We start from the raw sequence: 27,650 nt of genomic DNA, 5'->3' as shown, positions 1-27,650 counted from the left end.
GGGCAGGGAATTTGGACTGCTCTTCAGTATCGAGAGGGAGGGGGAATGGACTGGGGGGAGGAGAAGAGGAGTGGTGATGGGGGAGGGGAGTGGGGGGAGGGGGCAATGTGTGGGAGGAGGGGAGGGAAATGGGAAACGGGGAGCAGTTGGAAATTTTAATTAAAAAAGAATAAAAAAAAAAATAAATAAATAAAAAAGAAAATACATTACTAAAAAAAAAAACAGGGCAAAAAAAAAAAAAAAAAAAAAAAGAAAATACATGCTTAGCTGGGCGGCATTCCTGGTTGACTCCTAGCTTGCTTCTAGCTGGGGGGGGGGGCTTAGACAGTGAACAAAATTATTTTAGTGTATTCCTGAGTCATGGTTCTTAGAGGAGCAGAATCAATAGGATGAATATAAATATATGATCAAAGGAGATTTCTTATGTTGACTTACTGGTTGGGAACTCCAGCAATGGCTGTCTGCCTTTTGGACACTGTGTTCAGTCCTGAAGACTGAAGGCTTCCACAGTCTTGGCACTGAAGGCCTAGAGGATTCCTGGAGGGCGTCTGGTCTCCATGCTGGAGACCGAAGAAGCTGAAGTCCCAAGGCAATGAATGACAGCAGCAGCGACGGCAAAAACCAAGTCGATGGACTTGACAGCCAGGTGAAGGCTGGAAGGCAAAAGCCTGGGTTTCCCTCAGACCTCTTTGTGTCTGGGCAGCCTGGGGGAGAATGGCTGACCTCTGTGAGGGAAGCTTTACCTCCCTCAGCTGAGCTTTCCAGGAAATGCCCGGCAGGCAACTTGCACAGCGGGTCTCTTAGTTGGTTCCAGATTGACTAGATTATAAAAAACACACAGTGTAGTTTTGAATAAAGCATCCAGCCAGTGGGTTTTAAAGGCTCTCTGTAATTATTATGAGGGGGTCTGTTTGCTCCCCTCAGGGGGGTCAAATTTAACTTTGAATAAATTTTGACTTTAAAAAGCAATGTGACTGTAATTGTCAGCCTATAGTAGTCAAATGGAGATGTGCAGTTCTGTTTGGAGAAAGACGTTACAGAAAGTTTATTTTTGACCCCAAATGTGACCTTGGGATTAAGGTAGGCACTTATGACTGAAGAAGTTGCTGAAGGCCCCTTGGAATGTTTCCAGAGGCAGGGCCAGTCGTAATCCATCCAAACATGCAGTAGGTTCAGCCTAAGAGATGGAATCTATGTAAGCTCCAGGGTCTAACCTCGGCAAGCACTTCTTCAAGCACTAAGGATGGAAGTCTGTTGTATCCACAGATGATGTGGGATTCCCCTCTGTATGCTGTGATATCCTTGGCTAATAAAGGAACTGCTTTGGGCCTACAGCAAGCTATAGGGGAACAGAGCTAGTTGGGGAAAACTAAACTGAATGCTGGGAAAAAGAAGGATGGAGTCAGAGAGAAGCCATGTAGCCCCACCGGAGACAAAACTTCAACTGGTAAACCACAACCACATGGCGATACACAGATTAATAGAAATGGGTTGGATTAATATGTAAGAGTTAGCCAATAAGAAGCTAGAGCTAATGGGCCAAGCAGTGATTTAAATAATATAGTTTCTGTGTGATTATTTTGGGGCTGAGCAGCCAGGAACAAACAAGTGACCTCCTCACAACACACAGAAAGCTACATATTCTTCCAGTAAAAATAAGCAAGTCCAGCCGGGCGGTGGTGGCGCATGCCTTTAATCCCAGCACTCAGGAGGCAGAGGCAGGTGGATCTCTGGGAGTTCGAGGCCAGCCTGGTCTACAAGAGCTAGTTCCAGGACGGGAACCAAAAGCTGTGGAGAAACCCTGTCTCGAAAAATCCAAAAAAAAAAAAAAAAAAAAAAAGAATAAGCAAGTCCTTCTGCACTCAAAACAGATCCTCCCTGTGGAGTCCAGTTCTCTCCTCCACACCAAACCCTTCCCCCAGACTCAGGGAGGCCAGGCCCTTTCCCATCACCTCTTTGTAAGTGTGAGTTTTTTCAGGGCAGGGGAGCAAATAAAAACATAAAATCTTCCCTTCTTTTCATTTTTTTGAAGTTAATATGTGCGGGTGTTTTGCCTGCAGGTATATATGGTTGTGAGCCACCATGTACGTGCCGGGACTCAAACCCAGGTCCTCTGAAAGAGCCGCCAGTACTCGGAACTGGCTCTTAAGAGATCTCTCCAGCCCCCTCTTGTTTTCTTTTTGAAGTTTCCATATATGTGTGTGTGTGTGTGTGTGTGTGTGTGTAAAATAGTATGTTGAACACATTTCCCCCAGCACCCACCCCTTCTTTCTCACCCCTCTTCTCTCCCATTAGACTTCCTAGACCAACAGTTCTCAACCTGTGGGCCACCACCCCTTTGGGGTCGAACAACCCCTTCACGGGTCACATATCAGATATTTACATTATGGTTCATGACCACAACACGAGGAAATGTGTTAACGTGTCACGGCACTGGGAAGGTAGAGACCACTGCTCTAGGCAGTGTCTTTCTGCCCTCATGACATCCACACAGCACCTTCTGGCTCACGGGCAGCATGGCAGCACTTTGAAGCCGCACTTCAGTAATGTGAGGTAAACCCGCCTTGTTCTGCAGCAGGTCTCCAGAAACGTATCCTGTACGCTGGGACTTTTTACCCATTAGTCAGTTTCATACCTCCTCCTGCCCCCCCCCCCTTCTGATTCCAAAGTTTGGTGACATTGGATAGTCTCACATAAATGGTGTCGTATAGTATTTGTCTTTTGGGGCTGGCTTATTTCATTTGGTACAGTCCGCATAGTTCATCTGCCACAGCAAGCAACAGAATTAATTCCCTCTTAAGACTCAGTCATATTACATTGTACACACACACACACCTACACCTCTGTACTTCCATGTGTAGAGATCACACCTTGCCCATCCACCCACTGGGGGGCAGCCTCACTGCCTCTGAACCGTGGTTTGAATGATGGTTTTGTGACTATGGGAGCACAAATGTTGCTTTGATGTCTTGTTTAATTATTTTTATATGTTCTAAGAAGTGGTGTCAGACTATAATAATAGAAACACCATAGTGTGTCAGGGTTGGCAGCAGAAGTATGTCTCTCACGGAGGCTGGGAAGTCTCTTGTCTTGGCCACTGCAATTCCTCCTCTGGCTCTTCTTAGGGTCCTCTTTGTACATTATTGATTACACGTGATTTACAAACGTTTTCTACCATTTTACCAGTTGCCTCTCACTCTGGTGTCCTTAGCATTTCCATATTTAAAGTCTGATGTGGTTTTGCCGGTTTTTGTTTTTTTTCTTCCATTGCCTGTGGTTTGGGGGTCATAGTCCCAGAAAATCCCCGGCCAACTCCAACATCAAGTTTCCCCAGTGTTTTCTGGAGTTTGGTAGGTTGAGGGAGCTCTTACATTTACACCTTGGAGGATTTTTCTCTTTTTAACACTTATTTCTGTGTGTGGCCAGTGGGGTGCCCACCACAGTGTACAGGGAGGCCAGAGGTCAGCTTTGAGGAGTCCTGGGGGCTGGGTGGTCAGCCCTCGTCCTCCCTGAGCCATCTCCTGGCCTTGAGTTGTTTTCTGTGTGTGGTGAAAGGGGAAGGCCCAACTTCATTTCTTCCAGGTAGCTCTACTTTCCCCAACATCATTTGCTGAAGGGACTGTCCTGCCCTCTCTGGGTGGTCCCATCCCACCTGTCGGGGTCATTTGTCTGAACATTTGCATGTGTTTCTGCTTCTCCACAGAGCATCTCCCTGTTCCACTGTTTGCAGACAGAGACTGCTTGTTCATTCATTTCCCGGCCACCCAGACCCGAATAATCACACAGAAACTATATTAATTACAACTCTGTTTGGCTGATGACTCAGGCATATTCCTGGCTAACTCTTATATCTTAAACTAACACATTTCTATTCATCTGTGTATTGCCATGAGGCTGTGGCCTACCAGTAAGGTTCCGGTGAGCATCTTTCTCCTTTGGCAGCTCCATGGTATCTCTTTGACTCCACCTCCTCTCTCTATGTCTCTGTTCTGACTTCCCACCTGGCTTTATTCTGCTAATAAATGTAACACATATACAGAAGAACATCCCACATCAAATGTTCTCTTGTTTGTCCTGGTGCTATAAGAGGGGCATGTTACACTTCCTAATCTTACACAGAATGTCAACTTTGTGCCCCCCCCCAAAGTTTTTTGGTTTATTCAAGACCCTTTGATATTCAAGGTGAATTTTGGATCCAGACATAGTGACACAGGCCTGCTCAGGAGACCAGCCTGGGCTACTAGCCTTGACTAGATGAGACCATCTCAAAATAAAGAGTAAAACAGAGAGCTGGGCATACACATGAGCCCCAGATATTTGTCTCGCCTGTATGAGGCCCTAGAATTCATCTCTGTACTTAAAAAATTGAAAAAGATACAATTTTAGAATATAAATAACATAAATATTTTATAAATATAAATTTTAGAATACAGCTTTCTTTCCTGCAAAGAAATACCAGTGAGACTGAATAGTATCGGTACTATTGCCTTCTGTGGAGGACACTGTAGTGTCCTCGCCCAGGAACACACTTGGCATTTACTCATGGGTTTAATTTCTGACATTGTTTTATAATTTCCAGTATAAAACTTTTTCATGTTGTCTACATCTGTTCAGTCTGTGATAGCAAAATGCCTTGTACTAGATAAAGTACAGACACTGTACATTTATTTACTGCTCACGGTCGTGGAGGCTGCAGAGTATAAAGTCAGGGCTTTGGTCCTGATGCAGTGTCTTCTAGGGATGGAGCTCATGTCTCATGCAGGGCACCAGGTGCCTTCTAGGGATGGAGCGTGTGTCCTCATGCAGGGCACCAAGTGCCTTTACCACTTCTGATTTTTTTTTTTTTTGTTAACTTTGCTAAAGGTTTATCAATTGTGTTAAATCTTTTCAAAAACAACTCTTTTTTGGACTTTTTTATTGTTTTTATTAAGCTATACATTTTTCTCACTCCCCTCCCTTCCTCTCCCTTCCCCTTCTACCCTCTCCCATAATCCCCACACTCCCAGTTTACTCAGGAGACCTTGTCTTTTTCTACTTCCCATGTATATTAGATAGATCCATGTATGTCTCTCTTAGGGTCCTCATTGTTGTCTAGGTTCTCTGGGATTGGGAACTGTAGGCTTTTTTTTCTTTGCTTTATGTCTGAAAGCCACTTATGAATGAGTGCATATTATATTTGTCTTTCTGGGTCTGGGATCCTCACTCAATATGTTTTCTAGATCCATCCATTTGCCTGCAAGTTTCAAGATATCATTTTTCCTGTTGTGTAGTGCTCCATTGTGTAAATGTACCACATTTTCTTTATCCATTCTTTGGTCAAGGGGCATTTAGGCTGTTTCCAGGTTCTGACTATGACAAACAAAGCTGCTATGGACATAGTTGAGCACATGTCCTTGTGGCACAATTGAGCATCCTTTGGATGTATACCCAAAAGTGGTGTTGCTGGGTCTTGAGGAAGGTTGTTTCCTAATTTTCTAAGAAATCGCCACACTGACATCCAAAGGGGTTGTACCAGGTTGCATTCCCACCAGCAATGCAGGAGTGTTCCCTTTACCCCACAACCTCTCCAGCATAAATTGTCATCAGTGTTTTTAATCTTGGCCATTCTTATAGGTACAAGATGGAATCTCAGAGTTGCAAAAAACAACTCTTGGATTTTTTTTTTTCTTGTTTGGTTTCTTGAGATAGGGTCTCTCTGTGTAGCCCTGGCGACCTGGAACTTGCTCTGTAGACCACAGCTGCCTCTGCCTCCTGAGCCACCACTGCCCGGTCTACACGGATGACTTTTAATGCTCTTTCATTATCGTTTTCCTGGTCTTTTTTCTCCTTGCTTTGAACATAGTTTGTTCTGTAGTTTCTTGAAATGAGATCGATTCTTCTCCTGTTCCCTCCTCATTTTCTTCTCTCCTTTCGCCTCTCCATCCTGCCTTGCTCTCCTCCTTCAGTGTGGCTCCTTTTCGATGTCACTGAAGCGTCCACTCTTAGAACTGATTTTACTGCATCCAGCATGTTTAGGCACAGCGTATTTTATTTTCTTTTGAAATGAGATGTTTGCAAATTTCTTTTGATTTCTTTTGGGCCCAGTGGTTCAACACTGTGTTAAATTTTTACACATTTGTGGATTTTCCCATTTTCCTGCTGTTGATTTCTAACTCCTTCCTGCTCTCATCCAAATACACGTCATAGGATGTCTACCTTGTCAGTCTGTGGCTTAACCCGCTCAGTCCTGGGGAATGTTCCACGTCTATGTAGGATGAGAGCGGGTTCTGCTGTAGCTGGATGGAGTGTTCTGTGTGTGCAGCAGGGCCTCCTGTGCTGTTCAAGCCCTTTTGCTGCTCCTTGGCCTTTGGCCCGTGTTCTTCTCATTAATGACAATGGGGCATCGGTGCCATGTAGTTACTGTTCTACTACTGTCTGTCTCTGAGGTTTTGCCAGTGTTTTCTATGTTTTAGAGCTCTGCTGGTTGTATGTTTGCAATTAGTGAATCTTCTATTTAAATTGACCTGCTGTGGTTCTATAATGATATAACGAGTCCCATTTTCGCTCTGGTGGCAGGTTCTGACTGACATCTATTTGCCCGATGTTAGCACAGTCTCTGTACTCTGTCTCTCGTTTGCATGGGATATTAATATGTGCACCCGTTAGCTATAAAGACAGTTCCCTAAAGGCAGCATATAGATACTTTAAAAAAATCCATCTGGCCAGTCTGTCTGTGGATCCATACTTGACATAATTATGGATCTGGCTAACTGTCTTCTACAGATCTTGCAGCCCTTGGACCCTCATTTTCTCTCTGCTTTCCTTAACGTTTCACTTTTTATTTTTGTTTTAGTGAACATGTTTTTATTATCTGTTCATTTCCTTCTTTGTATATTCTAGATGTTTTCTTTGTGGCTACCACGGGAAACACACACTCCACTGTAATAGTGTAGCAATCTATTTCTAACTGCTAACAGCTTTAACCTACGAAAACCATTCCTTCTCAGCCCTACCTGTGCCTCCCTTTACACACTACATACTGCATACCCATTTATATAAGTTTCCAGTTATTTCCTGCCTGTCATTTTTGAGCTCTGTATTAGAATTACTAATGAGTTTAAGCAGAAGTACATGCTACAAGTTGCTGTATCTGTTCCTTTTTACTTTCCCTGATGCTCTTTGCTTTCGTGTGGCCTGGAATTGAAGATACCACTGCTTTCCTGTGGCTTCTCTTCCAGCTGAAGGATTCCATTGTAGGTTTTCTCTCACTGCTTCTAGGCGTCTGTTTTGAACTCCCAATAGTTTGACTGAACAGCGGTATTCAAGTCCTCTGCTTCCTTACTAGGTCTGTGGCTTCATCCTTCCGTGTAGTCGGCGGAGCTTCTTGAATCATCCCATCTATTTCATCCCTCAAATTTGGAGAGAGAAAAACTAAGGGAGGACTGTAGCTCAGTGGCAGAGCCGTTGTTCAGTGTGATTGAGGCAGCAAACCAGCGTCTTTGTCTCTGAATAGCGGTCCCTCTGGTTCCTGTCTCAGACTTCTCCCATGTGTGCAGGCTGCACGCTCTTCAGGTATCCTTTAAGCCCTTCACTGTTGCTATGATTTCTTCTCTCTGACTTGGAGTCACATGACCTGTTCTTCCTATTCATCAAACAGTTCTCACCGGTCTGTGTTGAATCCCTCTTGGGAATTTTCCACTTCCTTTCAGGTATTGTTCTGCTCTGTCCCTCATGTTGGCCTCAAGCTTACTCAGGGTGCTCCTGCATCACCCCCAAGTAGTGGGATTACAGACTTTGCTCATAAGCTTTTCATCAACTTGGTATTTTTCAGCTCCAGAATTTGTTGGGTTCTTTGGTGCAGTTTTTCCTCTGCCAACATTTAAATAATTTTCCAGCCTGTGTCTACTTTACGTTGTGGTTCCTGAGGAGGGATTTACTTACACAGACTCAATTTCTTTCTTTTTCAGACTGGGTCTCACGATGTAGCTCTGGTTGGCCTGGAACTCTCTCTACTGACCAGGCAGGCCTTGCAGAGATCTGCCTTCCTCTGCCTCGCTGTGCTGGGATAAAAGGCTTGCCCCAACATGCCCAGCCTGAAAACTCTTTCTTTAGGGTTTTGAAGATATTTCTTTGATTGGCATATGGTTCTCTATTCCTCTGTATGCCTTGTAGGTTTTTGTTGCAATTGAGGCCACTGTTAATCCACTGATGAAGAATAAAGCCAGTACCACAGTTTTGTATCAAATGAGAAGCAGACTTTAATTAAATACCGGCCAGGTGGATGGGCTCTGGCCAGGTCCATCTCTGGGTTTCCAGAAAATGGCCCCGAATCAGGGCTTACAGTGGCTTAAGTATTTCCATCAGGACTAATGTGGGGCAAGGACACACCCTAACGTACCTCCAACCTACATCCAATCAGGGGCACGTGTTCATCCTGACATATTTCCTGCCCGTGAACCTCCCACCCTCATGTGATCAAGCACATTCGGTGCAGATGGGTCAAAGGAACTTGTTTAAGGGAGTGAAAAACACGCGGCTTATCTCCCATAAACAATAGCCTCCAACATTTCAGGAACTATCTGTCCTTGGGTGGGGGCTTCCAGATCACAGACATTTTTTTGTTTGATGGATCTCTTAGGCGAAGTAATTAAAACTTAAAATGTAACTTTGGCTCTCATTTTACCTCTCTCCCACTGTTTATAGACTGGCTTTGTACAGAAAAATCTCCATCAGTCAACTTGGCTGGAGGCTCTGGACTTTGTCAAGGTCTTAGAATGTGTGTGTGAGGCTTTTGTCCCGGTCTGTGTGGCTTTTAGAACTGCTCGCATTTCCCTCTGGCCCACGCAGTTTTTCTGTTCCTTCTCAGCACTCTCTGGCTGCCCCTGTACCCGCCCTCGGAACTGCATCTCTGAGCTATTCTAGTGAACTGGCTCGCAACCTGTTTTCAGAAGCATCTAAACCAGTGGTTCGCATCCAGAGTGTCATGACCCCTTTGGGAGGGGGTGTCACATATCCTGCCTATCAGATAGTTATGATTCATAACAGCAAAATTACAGTTCTGAAGTAGCAATGATATAATTTTATGGTCGGGAGTCACCGCACCATGAGGAACTGGATTAAAGGGTCACAGCACTAGGAATGTTGAGAACCGCTGCTCTCAACAACTCCAAAAGCCCCACTACTGCCGAGCCAAGGGAGACAAAAAGGCAGTCTCAGCAGTCAGACACGCCGGACCTGGGCAGAAGCTGGACTTTTTCTGACCCGAGCAGCAGGCTCTGGGAGGTTTTCCTTCATTTTCGCTGTGCTGGTAAAGAGCTCTGCTGGCTCCCAAGCAGCCGTCTCACAAAGGCGCGGTTGTTGTTAACTTCGTCTCCTGCCTGGGGTAGTACTGCACGCTCGCTGTCACAGTGCACAAGGTGCAGAGGGGCTCACCGGGTCATCATGAAGGCATGGAGCTCCCCAGCTGGCCACGCTGCTGCCCTCAGACCCCAACTGTGGCCTTGTTCCACACACAACACAGTCATGCAGGTAGATTTGAGGAAATAGTATCTTGATGGAACTGTACCTCCCCAACATTTTATTTGTTCACATATGGACTTCGTCAAAAATCAATTGTGAATAGCCAAATTGTTAAATTTGTTCTTGGGTTTCTAAAGTATCATACGTTATATGTGAGGTTTAGCCTCAGCATGACAAGCACGGGAGACTAGGGTCCATCCATATTTATAGTTCGCTATGCCTGGTCTAATAAAGTTCCTCCTGGGTGCCTGCCTACTATGCCTGAGCCCTGGGTTCAATACTCAAGGACTGGGAAAACAAATCCTCTAATTTTACCAAAAAGTCAGATTTCAAAATTTAAACCCTAGAACCTCATCCAAGACTCTTTAAAAAAGAAAAAATCCTCTGGTGAAAACAAGGTTTTGACAGCCTGTAGAATGGCTTCTTTACCTAGATATTTTGGAAACTTAAAAGAAAAATACACAGAAAAATTAGAAAGTCTGCGTGTTTAGAGAAGCCCTGTGTTCTCAGGAAGCACTGAATATCAGTTTTACTAACTACTTTTTCTTTTCATGACTTTGACTCACTAAATGTTCCGTTTCTGTCTGATTTCCACATGATGAGAAGCTTCATGGGCTCAGTTCATGCTTTTGTGTTCTGTGAGCACTCTCCTCCTCAGATCTACTACTGTGAGCACTCTCTACTGTCAGCACTCTCCTCCTCAGATTTGCTACTGTGAGCACTCTCTACAGTGAGCACTCTCCTGGTCAGATCTGCTACTGTGAACACTCTCTACTGTGAGCACTCTCTACAGTGAGCACTCTCCTGGTCAGATCTGCTACTGTGAACACTCTCTACTGTGAGCACTCTACTGAGAGCACTCTCTACTGTGAGCACTCTCTACTGAGAGCACTCTCTACTGTGAGCACTCTCTACTGTGAGCACTCTCTGAGAGCACTCTCTACTGTGAGCACTCTCTACTGTGAGCACTCTCTACTGAGAGCAGTCTCTACTGTGAGCACTCTCTACTGTGAGCACTCTCTACTGAGAGCACTCTCTACTGTGAGCACTCTCTACTGTGAGCAGTCTCTACTGTGAGCACTCTACTGTGAGCGCTGTCTACTGAGAGCCACATGCTACTTCAACTCGTGATAGAGAAGCAGAAGAGAAATGAGAACTGAGCTCTCCAGATTGTCAACCCATTCCTATATGAAAAGAAAGCATCCATTGATTGAGTTCCATTCTCAGGAACCAAAGCAAACCCTTCTCCTGGGTCCCACAGCCCAACTCTAGAACTTCTGGAGGACACCCTCAAACAATAGTAGATACACACCCTGTGAGAACACTTTGTGAGTTCAAAGAACACTTTGAACTCTTGGTTTGCCTGGCTCCACTCTTAGTGCTGGGATCACAGTGCTCTGTTGGCATGCTAACCCCTGCAGTTAATGAAGCAGACCTATTTGGATGTCTAAGCTTCTCACAGGGTGTGTATCTACTATTGTTTGAGGGTGGCCTCCAGAGGTTCTAGAGTTGGGCTGTGGGACCCAGGAGAAGGGTTTGCTTTGGTTCCTGTAATGGAACTCAATCAATGGATGCTTTCTTTTCATATAGGAATGGGTTCACGATCTGGAGCGCTCGGCTCTCATGTCTCTTCTGCTTCTCTATCACGAGCTGAAGTAGATGTGGCTCGAATCAGAGGTGGTTGTTCAGTCTTCCCGGCAGTCAGAATCATAGGCCAAATGAACCTTTATGTGTTTAGATACAGTGCTGAGAGATGGACCACAATAACATCCTTCAAGGCAAGTCCTAAGCTGTCTCACTGCCACCCCTGCTTCGCTGTACATCTGTAGGGCTTCAAAACGGTTTTCCATTTAGTATCGGTCACTCATCTGATTCCAGTTTAAGTGTGAGTCTCTTTCGCTCAGAACGGAAACTGATTCTGTTACTAATTGTGAAGCTAAAGTAGGACTTTATGAAATTAAGACAGCAAATTGCGGAAAATTATTCTTTATTGAAAAATATCAATAATACTGACAGACTTCAAAAGCAATTCACGGTTCCAGAATACAAAGTACTTAATACATTTTTTTTCAATGTTTGTATCTCAAAGTTAGCCTTTTGTAAATCAAGATACAAATTTGATAGCCTCACTAAAATATTTTCCAGCTTTATTCTGTAAGGAGCTGCACAACCTTCAAAGTCAGGGTCACGAGGTCAACTGGAGCACGCGGGGCAGGGTGCTCCTGGGACTGTGCAGATGTTTGCAGCAATATTTTCCACATTCCCTGCACAAGACAGCTGCCCTCCAGTCAGAAAATCGTGGGAAACAGCACAACAAAAGATAGCCCATTCTCCTTTTAATCCATACTTTCATCAGAAGATTGCTCTTTGGAGGAAATCTTTTAAGAATACCACTGTAATATTGCCCACGAACTGAATTTTAAAAGCTATACTGAAGGAAGCAGACTGCTGCCATCCACACGGTCTTTGCTGAGCCGCGAGTAATAGTTCTATGCTTTGTAGATGCGAGAGAAAAAGAACGTGTACAAGTTTAGTTGAAAACCACACAAGGTATGCACGTAGGCTCAGGGAGTAGCAGTGCTCGCCTTAATCACTAGTAGCTTAGCTGGAGCAGCCACGCATTTGTCCCCAGCCACAGCAGCACCGAGCACTGTGCGATTCCTTATGTATAAACTTAGTACCCAAGGCCCAGTCTTCACACACTCCAATTCTTGTTCTCCTAGTACATGAGAGCGGCAGGATTTGGAGAATGACTAGTCGCTGTGCTGAAACAAACGTACAGCACCCTGCACTGTGAGAAAGCGAGCGCCGTGACCAGCAGCCTTCCCTCACAGCTCTAACACTGACGCCGCCAAGCACCCACTGCCCATAAGCAGTGGCATCCCACAGTAAAATAGCAGACACTAAAGGAATCATGGCACAACGGATTTCTGAATTCTTTTTATCTACCATTGGTCCTGGGGCTTGGAGCCGTCCCCTTGGAGACTACACTTGCTCTTCATTCCAGAATCATCTTTAAGGAGGAGAGGCATCAGGTCATATAGCGGGTAATGGCTCTCAGAGCATACAGGAGTTCTGCTTGCATCCTGGCTTCTATAAGAAGCAGATTAACATGAACCTGCATATAAAAGACAACATCATGTAAGAACAGATTATAAAACACCACAATTTTTCAGTATATTCAATTTTAAAATGTCCCAAATAAGTACAGTTATTTATCCCTTGCTATGATGAGTAACTGATTTCAGGATTCTCCTTGGCTACCCAAATCCCTGGCTGTTCTAGTCCCTTGTACTAAATAGCATATTAGACACATGATCAATGCACAGCCTCCTGTCACTACAATGTAAATGCCATATAAATGGTTGGTATACTGTCTGGGGAATTATGACAAACTACAGGTACATATTTGGCACAAATACAATTGTAGGGACTTTTGTGATCCTCAGTTGACTCAACGGATGGATGCAGAAACGACTGACGGGCCAAGTGTATATTCTATGTGCTACCAAGTAACTTAAGTCTTTATCTATCCGCACAATATCAGGCTCCTTTGGGATAAATGTCGTATTATTCTATTTACATTTGACTGCATATTTGTTATAGTTCAGAAAATCTAGGGGCTGCTTTGTCAGACTTTTAGAATTTTCTGACAAACCATTAACTTCTAAAAACATGCTTCAGAGAGAACCTATTTCTACCTATGCCCACGTTTTAAAAACTTTTGTCCAATGGCCTTAGGTGGAGACAGCTAATGCCAGTTTTCTGAGGACAGACCAGCCTTCTTGTCTCTTCTTGTACTTCTCATGATAGAGACCTCTCTCAATGGGTTCCTGAGACGGACGCTCTGGAATGATGTTCTTCAGGCTCTAGAGATGATGCAGGGGGTTGGAGAGCCACTTGACTATGTGAAGGGGTGTAATACCCACTGCGAATTACAGGGTAAACCAGCCACCACGAGCACAAACCTTCTCAGAGTGCTTGAACTGCCTCCAGAAGCTATCATACATTCTTTTGGTAACCTTTTCAGGAGTGCAGACAACAGTTTTGATATAGACTTTAAAGCTACGATCCAATAGCTGGTTAATTTCGCCATAGTCATAGTCATCATATCTGTTAAAGGACATAAGAATGGACTACAGTCAGTGTGCAATAATCTCTTTCCTATGTGCAACACACACCCATGTAAACACATAATTCTCTCTTCATTGTATGCGCAGTTAGTCCCAGAAATGCTATGGCTTTATGATGTTTAAATGGGTGGGATGGAAAAGCGTAAAGGAAAAAGTAGGGAAGAACAGAAGGTTTCTAGTGCCCAAGCAGAGTACTCCCATAGCTGACAGCACCAACACAACAGCACCGGGCACCTAGCAACCACCTATTCACAATCACCAACACACAACCACAGTGAAGCCGACACTGAACAGAGCATAAAAGAAATTAAGAGCCAGGCGGTGGTGGCGCACGCCTTTAATCCCAGCACTCGGGAGGCAGAGGCAGGCGGATCTCTGTGAGTTCGAGGCCAGCCTGGTCTAGAAGAGCTAGTTCCAGGACAGGAACCAAAAAAAGCTACGGAGAAACCCTGTCTCGAAAATTCAAAAAAAAAAAAAAAAAAAGAAAAAGAAAGAAAGAAATTAAGAATGTGTGTGTGTGTGTTTCAAGACAGGATTTCTCTGAAGTTTTGTAGACTATTCTGGAACTAGCTCTTATAGACCAGGCTGACCTCAAACTCATAGAGATCTGCCTGTCTCTGCCCCCTGAGTGCTGGGATTAAAGGCGAGCACCACCACCACCCAGCTCAAGAATTTATATTTATTACTGGTACTATTACACACCTAACATGGTAATTTACTTGTGTAAGTTTCTGGGGACAGTGAGGAAAAAGTCGGGGGTGAGTGGTGCAGGAGGGCTGGCTGGTCTCTCAGAATCTCACGGTGTCCCTTTAGGAGAGGCTGAGATGCCTGCACGCAGCAATGTCTGTTCCAAGCACTGAATCCTGTGTTTCAGGATATACAGGCCTGCGAGGTACCTTCTGTGTTTTCAGTGTAAAAGGGGAACGTTCTTGGCAAAGCTGATCCTAAAACCGTCCAAGGAGGCTGAAGTCAATAGTCTGGACGCTGGTCAGTAGGAATTGGTTTAAAACTGGCTGGATGTATTTTAAAAGCCTGAGCAGTGTGAATTAAAGAGAGCTTGCAGGTCTCTGATAAAGCCATATGGGAGAAAGCAGATTTATCGGCCGAGACAGCCAGAAAGCCACACAGTGCAGAATATGTGTATGAGAAGGTAGAAGATGTTATATTTCCTGTAGAACACAGCAGGCTGGGGAGCCAACAGGACCGAAAGAATCCCAAGCAGCGCAGGAGTGGGTGCTCTTCAGAGGAGCTGAATTCCAGGAACTATGAAGGCCAGGGACAGAAGAGGATGCAGATGTTCGGTGACCAGCTCTGCCTCCTGTCTATGTGCTGGGACCAGTTTGCTCCTCTCCCTTCTTGAAGTCAGTTGTCACTTGTCAAGACCTCACCTGTCTCACCTGTCACAGAACCCAAGCTGTGGCTCTGTGGTGCACAGGAACTATAGAATTAGTTATGTGTGCACGCCCGTGTGTGTGCAGGCACCCCAATACTTCATGTAAAGGAAATGTCTTTATAAGCATAAGGAAGCAGACTGACCGTATTCCAAACATGCAGTGAATATAGTTCCAGATAGCCCGTCTGAGCATTGAGGTATCGACATCCTTGTGCATTGCCATTGTATTGTAAGTAAGATTGTAAGCAATGTGAAATTTCTCATCAATTAACTGTCCCACATCTGGATAAAGCCGATTCACCAGAGAGTAGCCATGGTCTTCCCAGCAGTAGTCCTAAACATGGGGACGACAGAAATTATCAATACTTAAAACATGGCAGAACAGCCTTGTGTCCACAGCGCACAGCACACGAAGTCACTAGCAGCTGGCTCTGTCCGCTGACCTTGAACTCAGTTTCCTGGGTGCCGCAGTTCACTCTCAATGTCCATACTGCGATGTGAAAAGGCCTAGGAATTCTAACCTGGTCAGGTTCAAGAACGGAGGGAGCCGAGCGCACATTGCAGCTCTCTGCAGCACTCCACCTAGTCCCCAGGGCAATCGCAGATGAAAGCCCCTTCCCCATGTTCCTTGGATTTTGCGGATTTTCAAGCCCTATGGTAGCTAGTGCCTATTATCTGAATGCTTGGGGAGATGAAGCAGGAAGGACCAAAAGTTAGAGACCACCCTGGACTATACAATAAGACTACGCCACAAAACAAAGTGAAAACAAAAGTCTAGCTCAGTCTACCCCACCACTCACCCGCCTCATCCTCTCTCCCACCTGGTTTTCATCCCCGTAACCAAGTCTCCTAATTCCTTCCCTATATGAAGCCTCTCTGATGCCTCTCTACTGCAAAGAACTCTTAAGCCCCAACTTGCTTGACCCTAGAACATCTCTTTGACATTGGCCACAACTCCCAGCCAGTGCCCATCAACCTACTGTAAGCTGAGTCAGCACTTAGGCACCCCCGCAGGGTGAAACCTCTTCCCACTCATGGCATCTTTGTCTGCAGCGCTCAGTGTTTGGTCTCCTCACGCCCTTCACTGGGCTCCTCGGCTGAGACTAAAGCAGTTCCAGCTCCATCGCGCCACCTGTGCAGCCCCAGGGCTTGCCCGCCCTAGGAACGTCCAGCTCTGAGCTACAGTCCCAGCCGCCCTTGGGTTCTCAGCTCACACCTTTCGCATTCTTATCTCTCTCTATAAAAGTTACACAATAATCCTTTCAATTCTGGATCTATTCATTACAGTTCAACTCCTCCTTGTGCCTAAATTTTGTTCTTTTAAACAGTATATTATAATTTGGGTGGGGACAGAAAAAGAAGTCTCAAAAGTTCAACTAGCTTCATAACTCTAATAAAAAGGGTTATTACTTAACACTGGCCTGTGAGGGATAATTGGGCAAGCTGAGAGTAGTAATTCACCTGTTTAATATTGACACAAATAAACGTAAGACATAAACTATAGCATGATTCTGCTGATAAACTGGAAACTGTACAAGACTGAGTGCAGAAGAGATAACCTGAAGTATTGCTAATCACTAGTCCTTAGCTGCTGCTGATGTGTGTGACCTGCTGAGCACTGAGCGCACTTCTCAAGCGCAGGGGGCATCTTCACATCACAGCGAGAGGTTTCTAGACAATTATGTTACACAAGTACAGGTTTACCTGGACACGAAACGTTGGAACATGCATCCCGTGCCTAGAGAAGTCCTTATAGCCATAACTAGTGTCCTCAAAGTGCCGAGATACATCTCTCGCTGGTGTAGCTTCGTCATCATCTGAAATGAAAAGAAAATTAAATCTTTTCAAAGCTTTAGAAAACAAGATGCTAATTCATTTTACCCATCATAAACAATTGTGAGATGAACTATTTTTGACACTAAATAACAAATATAAACCAAAACACTCTCTCGTATCATCTCATGTAGCCCAGGCTGGCCGCAACCCTGCCACGTAGCTCAGGATGGCCCTGAACGACTTTATCTTCTTGCCTCCCTCTCCTGAGTGCTGAGATTAGAGGCGTGTGCCACATGCCTGGTTTACATGGTGCTGGGGGTGGAACCCAGGGCTTTGGGTATGCCGAACAGTCTACCAACTACACCTCCACCCCATGATAAAGTCTTAATACAAACTTAATACAAAAGTATCTTGCTTACTACAAAACAGAATGTAGTAAAAATGAGATTTTCTGTGATAAAATAAGCAGTCATAGAATTCTGCACGGCTTTCATTTTCTCTTTGACTCCTCTGTCTTTCTCCTCTAATTTATACATTTTAAGTTCTCAAAAGTATGCATTCTAAGTTAAGAATACCCCATTTGGATAATATGTAAGATAACTAAATCATCTCTGGGTCTGGTGAGAGGGCTCAGTGGGTAAAGACACTTGCCACCAAGCCCAACAACCTGAGTTTTATCTATGGACCCACATGGTGGAAGGCGATAACTCTTGACAGTTGTCCCGACTTCCGCATGCTTCCTGTGGCATGCACGCACCCCGCCAACCCCTTCCCAATACTACAATTAAAACTGAAGGCAAAAGGGGACAGTGTTAGTGTATGACAGGACCTAGGCTTCACTCTACGCTCAGAGGCGGAGGGTGTTGGTGTACGACAGGACTCAGGCTCAGAAGCGGAGGGTGTTGGTGTACGACAGGACTCAGGCTCAGAAGCGGAGGGTGTTAGTGTACGACAGGACTCAGGCTCAGAAGCGGAGGGTGTTAGTGTACGACAGGACTCAGGCTCAGAAGCAGAGGGTGCTGGTGTACGACAGGACTCAGGCTCAGAAGCGGAGGGTGCTGGTGTACGACAGGACTCAGGCTCAGAAGCGGAGGGTGCTGGTGTACGACAGGACTCAGGCTCAGAAGCAGAGGGTGTTGGTGTACGACAGGACTCAGGCTCAGAAGCGGAGGGTGCTGGTGTACGACAGGACTCAGGCTCCACTCTTACCCTAGTGCCATCTGCACTTCCTACCCTTTCCTCAGTTGCCTTCCTTAAGAAAGTGTTTGTGAGTGGGAAAGTCTATGCGGTAGCTTTGGGGGTCCACTTTTAAATAAAAAAGTTGGGCTTGAGCCAGGTGGTGGTGGGGCACGCCTTTAATCCCAGCACTCAGAGGCAGAGGCAGGAGGATCTCTGTGAGTTCAAGGCCAGCCTGGTCTATAGAGTGAGTTCCAGGACAGTCAGGATCATTACACAAAGAAACCCTGTCTTGAAAAACCAAAACCCAAACCAAACCAAACCAAAGCTGGGCTTGTAAGAGAAACTCTACTGACCACATTCACGTTGTTATTACCTGAAGAGAAGACGAACATGCTCTCTCTCTTCTCTATTTCAAACCGCGATGCCATCTCCTCCTGGCTGGCTTCCTCCTCGTCGCGACATTCCTGTAACTGCTTCATCTTCTCCATGAGGGCTTCCACCTCGAAGAAGGAGTCGCTCACCTGAGAACAGCACTGCTTATGTTACAGACAGCAGGCACAGAATGAAATTTAGGAGTTTCATTAAGACTGCCTCATAAAAATCTTTATCTTGCCAGCATATAGTAAAAATAAATTTTCTTATAATTTAAATGTACATTAGTACATCCAATTGTTTTAGCCTATGGGTTATAGAGATCTTTAAATGTTAAGATTTGAAAGAAAAATGTTTCAACAAATTATAATGTTTTTTAACCTTAAAAAGTAATAATGTAATTGTTACTTACACTGTTTTAAAGATTAAAATTTAATACTGTTAATTCAAAGCAAAATTGTCAATTGAATATTTAAAAATTAGTTTCCACTTGCCCAGGTAAATAAGATACACAGAGAACACACTGTCAACATGTCTGTCATTTTCAAAATAGTAATTGTTCTATTTATACAGTTTACCAATTAAAAATGAGACCTGTCCTCGCATGGCTGGAGCTGGCCAGCTGACCCTGTGGATGGGGCTAGCAGCTGTTACTTGCTGGCTGACCACAGCAGCTTCTCATCTACAGGGCCAGGTGCTGGCACAGGACAGCCGAGGAGAGAAGTGATTTACTCCTACAACCTGGCTGCATCTTTACCCTAAATCCTGGGTCAAATCTATGAAAGACGCATCTCATGAAAGAAGTCTTTAAATCTCCTGTAAATGTGTTTTCCCCTCCAGGAATTCCACTTATTTTGCTGAGAACATTCCTTCTGTTTGCTTGTTTGAGACACAGGGTCCCTTGCGCACCAGGCTGGCCTAAATTAGGCAGTGACGCTGAGGGTGACTCTGAGCTCTGGATCACCTCCTGGGGGCTGAGATTACAGATGGACATTTTTGCATGCTAGAAATTCTCTACCAGGTGAGAATTTCCCCAATGCCCACGAATGTGGTAAGACCTCAAAATCTTCCACTGCTTCCTGACTTCCTCATCCATCCTTCCAACGTCAGCTTACAGACTTGGAGCATTCTTTACCCCCATTCTCAGTTATTCTTACCCAGCATTCTGCTCTTTCTTTTAGCACATCAAACACAACTTGTGATATTTACATGATACCGATCCAGAGCCTGCCTCCTCCAGAATGGAAAAGTGGATACTGTCCGGTGTGATCAGTATAAATTATACACCGTATATCCACTCACTGTCCAGTGTGATTGGTGTAAACTATACACCGTCTATCCGCTCACTGTCCGGTGTGATCAGTATAAACTAGACACCTATCTACTCACTGTCCAGTGTGATCAGTATAAACTCAACATCTATCCACTCACTGTCCAGTATGATTGGTGTAAACTATAACCTTCTATCCACTCACTGTCCGGTGTGATCGGTGTAAACTACACACCTTCTATCCACTCACTGTCCGGTGTGATCGGTGCAAGCTATATACCTTCTAAAAGATTCAAATTAAAATCTTACTATAGGGAACTAATCAATTAGAAAAATAAAAACCCCCATTTCTTATTGTTATTAATAGGAAACAACCAAGAAAATCCAGACACTTTACATCATCCTGGTACTGAGACCAGAGAAAGGCAAGAATCCAACTGTCAGTACCCTAGTAGCTCATACACTCTCTCACCCACACTTAGAACTCTGAGCTTTGGCAAATAACTGGGGGCCACATGCAGTCCATTGTTTAGCCAGAATCATGCTATGGAAAGTGATGTTTCTTCATATGTTAATTCACTGTCTCTAATGCAGGTCTTAGTATCTGACACATGGCAGACCACTGAAGCAGGCATTTTCATTCTTTGGGGAGATTTAAGACCTCATCACCAAACTTCAACTTTACAGGAGCCGTGTAGGGAGGAGGCTCGGAGAGGCATGACAACTTTACCCAGCATCAAACACACACACCAGGAAGTCTGTCCACCTGCGCTATCTGCTGGCCCCTGTGCTAATGGTGTACAGGTGGCCACAATGCTAGTTCTGCGACTTCAAGCACAAAAAGAAGCCTTTTCATTATGAATATGAAGAATATGAGGAACTCTGACCCTCAGTATACAGGAATTAACTTACTTATAAAAAAAATCAACTTGTAGGCCACTGAAATAGTTTCAGTGTTTACACTGAAAGCCTAGTGACCAGAATTTGATCCCTGAAACCCATTAAAGGGGAAAGGAGAGAACCACCTCCACAAATCTCTCCTCTCTCTCTCTCTCTCTCTCTCTCTCTCTCTCTCTCTCTCTCTCTCTCTCTCACACACACACACACACACACACACACACACACACACGCACATTTTTTTTTAATGAAAAAAAAAATAGGGCTGGAGAAATAGCTCAGCAGTTAAGAGCAGTTAAGGCTGCAATTCCAGAGGTCCTGAATTCAATTCCCAGCAACCACACACCACACGGTGGCCCACAACCATCTATAGTGGGCTCTCATACCCGATTCTGACATAAAGTTGTATATACATTCACATACAAACATTCACATACATAAAATAAATGAATTTTTTAAAAAATCAAATTGTTCTGACTTGTTTTAAAGGAATAAAAAAACAGAAGATAGAAAGGTAGAAGGAAAAATGTCTTAGTTACTGTTGTATTGCTGTGAAGAGACCCCAGGACCAAGATAGTTTATAGAAGAAACTATTTAACTGGGAACTTGTATCCAGTTTCTGACTTAGTGCACTATAATCATGGTAAGGAGCATGGCAGTTGGCAGGCAGGCTTAGAACTCACATCCTGACTCATAAACAGTAGGCAGAGAGAGCTGCTGGGAATGTCATGCATGGGCTTCTGAAACCTCAAAGTCAACACCCAATGACATAGCTCCCAATCCTTCCCAAACAGTTCCACCAAGTAGGGACCAAGCATTTAAATCTATGAGCCTATGGGGGCCATTCTCATTTAAAACACCACAGCATTTTAATAAATTTACATTCAGCTGGTATCATTAGAGTCTATCTATAAAATTAAACACAAAAATAAAAAATTTAAAGGGAAATTGGAGATCAAAGTTGACTTAACTTCCTAAAAGCATAACAGTTAGGAAGCCAGTCTTTTCTTTTGCCAGAGAAGACAATGAAGAGGAGAAGGAGGAGGAAGAGGAGGAGAAAGAAGAGGAGGAACAGGAAAAGGAAGAAGAGGAGGGGGAAGAGGAAGAAGAACAACACCATGGCCACCAGGAAATCTTCTCTGTTGACCGGGGTTTCTGTCCTGCCTGGTCCTGCAGCGGTTCAGTCCCAAAGAAACATACAGAGATCTACATTAATTATAAACTGGTTGGCCTGTTAGCTCAGGCTTTTCTTATTAACTCTTATAACTTATATTAGCCCATAATTCTTGTCTGTGTTAGCCACATGGCTTGGTACCTTTTATTAGTGAGGCCTTCTCATCCTGCTTCCTCTGCATCTGGATGACAACTGCAGACTGAATCTTTCCTCTTCCCAGAATTCTCCTGTTCTCATTGTCCCACCTCTACTTCCTGCCTGGCTACTGGCCAACCAGCATTTTATTAAACAAGTACAAGAAACAAATCTTTACAGGATAAAAACCATTGTCCATAGCACTCCTCTATCAGGGTCACACTATGTTAAGCCTTCCCCTTCTTAGCTGGTCCTGGTTGACTAATGGACCTGAAACCATGACTGTAACCTCCTAGAAGAGCTCATAGTGTTGTATATCCCTTAATTTTGTGGAATATTATTTTAAGATTGTTACATTTGTTTATGCTGTGGAACATTTGTTGAATGATGCAATGATGTGTTGCATTCTTTTCTGTTGCATTTGTTTAACTCTATGAAGCTGTGTTACTTTGCCTGTCTAAAACACCCGATGGTCTAATAAAGAGCTGAATGGCCAATAGCGAGGCAGGAGCAAGGATAGGCGGGGCTGGCTGTAACATGAAGGGCTGGCTTGTTAGGGTTTCTGTTCCACCCAGTACCCCACAGCTGGCAAGTTCCAAAGAAAATCACACAGAGATCTCCATAAGTTATAAAACTGATTGGCCCATTAGCTCAGTCTTCTTATTAGCTCTTGTAGCTTATATTAACCCATTATTCTTATCTACATTAGCCACGTGGCTTGATACCTTTCAGCCGGGTAGGTTACATCTTGCTTCTTGGTGGTCTGGGCAGGAATAAGAGGAATGGGCTTCCTCCTTTCCAGCATTCTCCTGTTCTCCTCTCCCCAACTCTACTTCCTGTCTGGTTGGCCCACCTATACTTCCTTCTGGCCAATCAGCGTTTTATTGAAATATGATTGACAGAATACAGACAATTCTCCGGCACCAGCTGGTAGGCAGAGAGAATAAATAGAAGGAGAAATCTGGGAGAAAGAGAAGGAGGAGCAATATAGAACAAGGAGAGGAGGATATCAGAGGCCAGTCACCCAGCTATACAGCAAGTCGTAAGGAAATAAGTAAAGAAAGTATACAGAAATAGAGAAAGATAAAAGCTCAGAGGTAAAAGGTAGATAATTTTAGATTCAAAACGCTGGCTAGAAACAAGTCAAGCTAAGGCCAGGCATTTATAAGCCTCCTTGTGTATATATTTATTTTGGAGCTGGGTGGCAACCCTCCAAAAGCCAAAAGAACAACATTTTGGCATTCCAACGTGGGGCTAGAGTAAAAGAAAATCCAACACCTTAGTATATTGGCTCTCCACCTTCCTAATGCTGTGACCCTTAATACAGTTTTTCATGTTGTGGTGACCCCCAACCATACAATTATTTCATTGCTACTTCATAACTGTAATTTTTCTACTGTTATCTGATATGCAGGATGGTCTTAGGCAAACCCTGTAAAAGGATCATTTGATCCACCTCAAAAAGGGTCACAACCCACAGGCTGAGAACCACGGCCTTAGCACCTAGACTAGTGATGGACACTGGCAGTAGAATAAATGCATCCTTAAAAGACAGACCTAGCTGGGCAGTGGTGGCGCACACCTTTAGTCCCAGCACTTGGGAGGCAGAGGCAGGTGGATCTCTGTGAGTTTGAGGCAAGCCTGGTCTACAGAGCAAATTCCAGCAGAACAGCCAGGGCTACACAGAGAAACCCTATCTTGAAACAAACAAACAAATAAAAAACTCTAACATCTCTGTGGACCTAACAGGACAGGTTTTTGAATAAGCCAGATAGGAAAAAATAACAACTATAATAACTAGTCTTATTATAGTCTCACAACAACAGACACTCACCGAGATATTTCCTGCTGGGTTGACCTGCATGTCATCCACGCTGTGATTGCCATTTGTAATGTCACAGATGCAGTAGTTACTAACAGAAGGAGGTCTGAAGGTATGCCCACCATCACAATGAATTTCTGGGCTAATTCCACAGCCAAACGTGAATGAGGCCAGAGAATGATAGTGTGTGAGCAGAACCACAGCGTGGACCAGCTCCGCCAGAGACCAGCTGTGCTCCTCCGCTTTCAAAAGCCCCTGGCAGATGAGAATGGAGGTTTAATCTGAGATGTATGGTAAACACAGTTCATTTTAGTATTTAACAACTGACTGAAACAGGACTAGACACCATACAAAGCCCGGTTAAGATTATAATTTAAGATACACATAACCTATAATTGGTTAAAATTTTATTAAAAATCTATTTAGAAATATGAGCTTGACATCTATTGGCACACTGTCACTTTGACTCTATGAAATAATTTATTTTAAAATGTAATAGGGTTTTATTTTGCTTATACTTAGTTGCTGTATTTCAGATGGTGGACAAGAATGAATCACATGTTGTCAGTGAAAATGTATTGTTTGTGGTAAAGCTGACACCACTGTTGGAAACATCTGGTTTTCCTATTTAATCAGGTCTTTTAAAGGAAATTTTAAAGACAATGGCTTGAGCAATTTCATTCTAAAGATTCTTAAGTCCTTGATTTTGTTTGTTATGCATAAACCCTACAATTCTTCAAATTCAATTCTGTGTCCCAGGTGCTTGTATCCCCTATTTTAGAATCTTGTGTGCCTTTCCTTGCAATCTAACAGGTCCCATAGTAATCATACTCAAACACTGCACCTTCTGACATTTTCTCCTACTATGTAACAGTGTCTAAAAGGTTCTGTAACACAGATGGACAAGGCTGAGAACATATTTTAGATGTTACTATAATGTGGTACACATTTACAGAGAAAGCTCATTTTTTTATATAAAAAAAAAACTCTAGAATCAGAAGAAACTAGCTTAAGATGTCATCTACAAATAAGGATGAACGAGATGCTACTTCACACCTGTAAGAACAGATGAACTTTAAGACAATGACCATAGCTGACGAAAATGCAGGACAGCAGGAACAAATCACTGGGGCAGCCTTTGAAAGACAGTGTCTGTGTTCTCCAAAACACACTGGTTTACTGTGCAACCCAGGAGACATATACCCACTTATTTACCCACGTAAGCTGAGAGCTCTTGTCTACCAAAATGTCTACATAGGAATATAGCAATTTTATTTCACGGCATACGTACCTCAATGTGTTCTTTGGTAATAAGCCAAGGCCTGTGGGCTAATACTTTGTTAAGTTCTCCTAAATTCTGTAGCTTTTGAGGTGCATTCTCTAAGCCATTGAGCCACTTGGGGTCCCCGCCAACATGAAGGAAGTCACTGACATGTAGATTCACTAGGTAGGAGCACTGGTGCCTGGCTGCAGCCTTCACAGAAAAAAAAATATAGTTATGTTAAAATTATCAACTACTACAAATCTGTTTTCCTTACAACATACAAACAGGTTTTTCATGATTCTGTTTTAACTTTTCCAGACTACAGACATAGAGATTTTATTTAGAAATTTAAAAAATTCAAATATACTATAGAAAACCATTGCTGTGGGATGATCTTTCGATACGCTGTGAACGCGCATTCCTCTCACTGGTTAATAATAAAAAATTGCTTGACTAATAGCCAGGCAGATACGGTTAGGCAGAATAATGAAACTGAGAACTCAGAGAAGAAGGGCAGAGTCAAGGGAGAGGTCAGCCAGCCGCTGGAGAAACGAGAAGTATTAGAGCACAGGTGAAGCCACGAGAGACGTGGCAAAACATAGATAATAGAAATGGATCAATTTAATAGTAAGAGCTAGTTAATAATCAGTCTTAGCGATTAGGCCAAACAGTTTTAATTAATATAAGCACCTGAGTGATTCCTTAAAAGCAGCTATGGGACAGGGCAGGACAGAGAAACCTCCATGAACATATGGTGCTCCAACATGGCGTTCACACATCCACATAACACCCGAAAAAGCTTTTTAAAAAGGATTTTAGACACACAAAAACAGAGTCAGATGTGGTAGCCTCATTTTTTTCTGATAGGCTCAGTTTGCTGGTGGCAAGCAGATGCATAGCTCCTTTTAGAGATGGCTTCCTGCCTCAATACTGCAGCACGGAAGGCTCTTGGGAAGTCCTGCTATGCAGCACTTGATTGGTGTTTGTGGGCCAGCAGGATGTGCATCACTTGGGAGCTGCATAGACCCCCAGTTTCCCACAGCTAGGATGGTAGGCTCGACTCTCACTGGTACCTCTGCCATGTGGGAAGTCAAGCAGGGTGGAACCAGCTGCCAAAGCCATCACTTTGGTCCTAGCCATGCCCGTGTAGCAGTTCAATGACTTTAGTGGTCAGGACTATAGATAACCAGTAAAGACAGATTCAGACAAAAAGAAACCTCTAAATGGATCACAGTGTGTGTGTGTGTGTTTTAAAAAAATCTATGTAGGCTTGGGAGAGAAAAAAAAGGATAGAGACAGTCATAGATTAAAAAAATAATTTCAAGAATGTAAAATGAATAGAGTAATAAAAAGTTATAAGCCATTTAAAGGTATAAAATACACAGGGAGTGTGGATTATGTATATTATTGTGTTTTCTTTGGATTTTTTGACTGTTAATGAGCTAACTGCTGAGAGATATTTTAAAGGTACCTTGACTGGAATTTGGGTCTAAGGATGTGTTGCTTTGGAAAAGAGGTTCTACTTTTGCTTCCACAGAAGATGAGAAGCTGTGGATTCCTTCCAGGTTAACATGGTATGATTGAGGAAGACCCCTGAAAGTCTCTGACAGGAACGATGGCCCAGATGATCCAACATCCACAACAGCTTTAAGGCTAATGGCTGAGATGGACAAACCACATAGAATAACCCCATCAGGACTTGACCATAATTCTAAATTTTCTCAGGGTCCTTCAAAGATCACCGCACCCAACAATTAGCAGGAAGTAGTCTACAGAACTACACCCGAGTTCCCAAAATATTGTTTATAAATGTTTGTTTTCATTTAAATGGGGTTGGTTATTAATTGTTATTGCTCATAGTCAATCTCTTTCTAAAAGAAGAGGGGGGGGATATGATACAGAAATAGATTAAAAGGATAGATTATTGAATTTAATCCAAAAATCAACTGTTAGTCTCAAAATATTTTACATTGGTATGGATTTTAGCTTCTTGATATAAATTTAAGGTTAATTTTGTTATAATGTAGGTATATTTCCATTCTTGTTTAAGGTATTGTGTTTAAATAGCTCAATTAAAAATGTAATATATAACTAAGAAATACAGTTTTACAAAAATACAGTTAGTCATCCATTAAAGTCAAACTTAAGGTCATGTTAGTAAAATTTTCTAGATATACAGAGATATATTTCAGAGAAACGTGATCTTTAAACATTTCAAAGACCTACAGAATATGACATTTAACGTTTTAATAACTTAGAATTCTTTTGACTGAGACAGATCTCTTCCCGGCAGCACTGATCTACTCCCAAGAGGAAGATGGGCACTTAAGATACTCCATATGGACTTTGGGTTTTTCTTCTTCTTTTTTTTTTTGGTAAAACTAGCCTATTGGGCAAGAAACTACCCTTGCCTTGACTGCTGACAGTAAGTACGCTGTTCAATTTGGACAAGCAGGACACAAAGAAACGTAGCTGCCAAACTTTGCCAAGACAGGGTAGGACAGTCCTTCAGGTTTTCCTGCTTCTGAAAAGAGCCTGTGAGATATTCTAGACCTATAAGCCAAAGTTGGATGCCTCAATGTTGCAGAGAAACTTTGGGTGACTGTCCGGGCAGTCATCTGTTTCTGTCATTTCTTATATTTTTGGAAGTCACCTGTTTGCACTTCCTGCTTACTCGGATAATATTACTTCTTTCTCAGATCTTTGATGGTGTTGAAGACTACATAGTTATAATTAT

The 27,650-nt window shown here is 43.4% G+C and overlaps 1 protein-coding gene across 2 annotated transcripts in view; it reads right to left on the bottom strand.

The window, feature by feature from the left end:
• Positions 1-11,476: 11,476 nt before the first annotated feature.
• Sesn1 (sestrin 1) overlaps positions 11,477-27,650 on the bottom strand; it is a 99,850-nt gene continuing 83,676 nt past the window's right edge. For both annotated transcript variants that reach the window (XM_057762096.1, XM_057762097.1), the window contains exons 4-10: positions 24,941-25,123; positions 23,662-23,904; positions 18,353-18,500; positions 16,729-16,841; positions 15,168-15,358; positions 13,467-13,611; positions 11,477-12,616 (exon numbers count right to left, since the gene is read on the bottom strand). In XM_057762096.1, the coding sequence (XP_057618079.1) occupies positions 12,530-12,616; positions 13,467-13,611; positions 15,168-15,358; positions 16,729-16,841; positions 18,353-18,500; positions 23,662-23,904; positions 24,941-25,123 (1,110 nt within the window). In that variant the 3' untranslated portion in view covers positions 11,477-12,529. The remainder of the gene's footprint in view (positions 12,617-13,466; positions 13,612-15,167; positions 15,359-16,728; positions 16,842-18,352; positions 18,501-23,661; positions 23,905-24,940; positions 25,124-27,650) is intronic.

This window comes from Chionomys nivalis, chromosome 2 (genome assembly GCF_950005125.1).
Source record: "Chionomys nivalis chromosome 2, mChiNiv1.1, whole genome shotgun sequence".
NCBI lineage: Eukaryota > Metazoa > Chordata > Mammalia > Rodentia > Cricetidae > Chionomys > Chionomys nivalis.
This window is presented reverse-complemented; position numbering and strand designations above follow the sequence as displayed.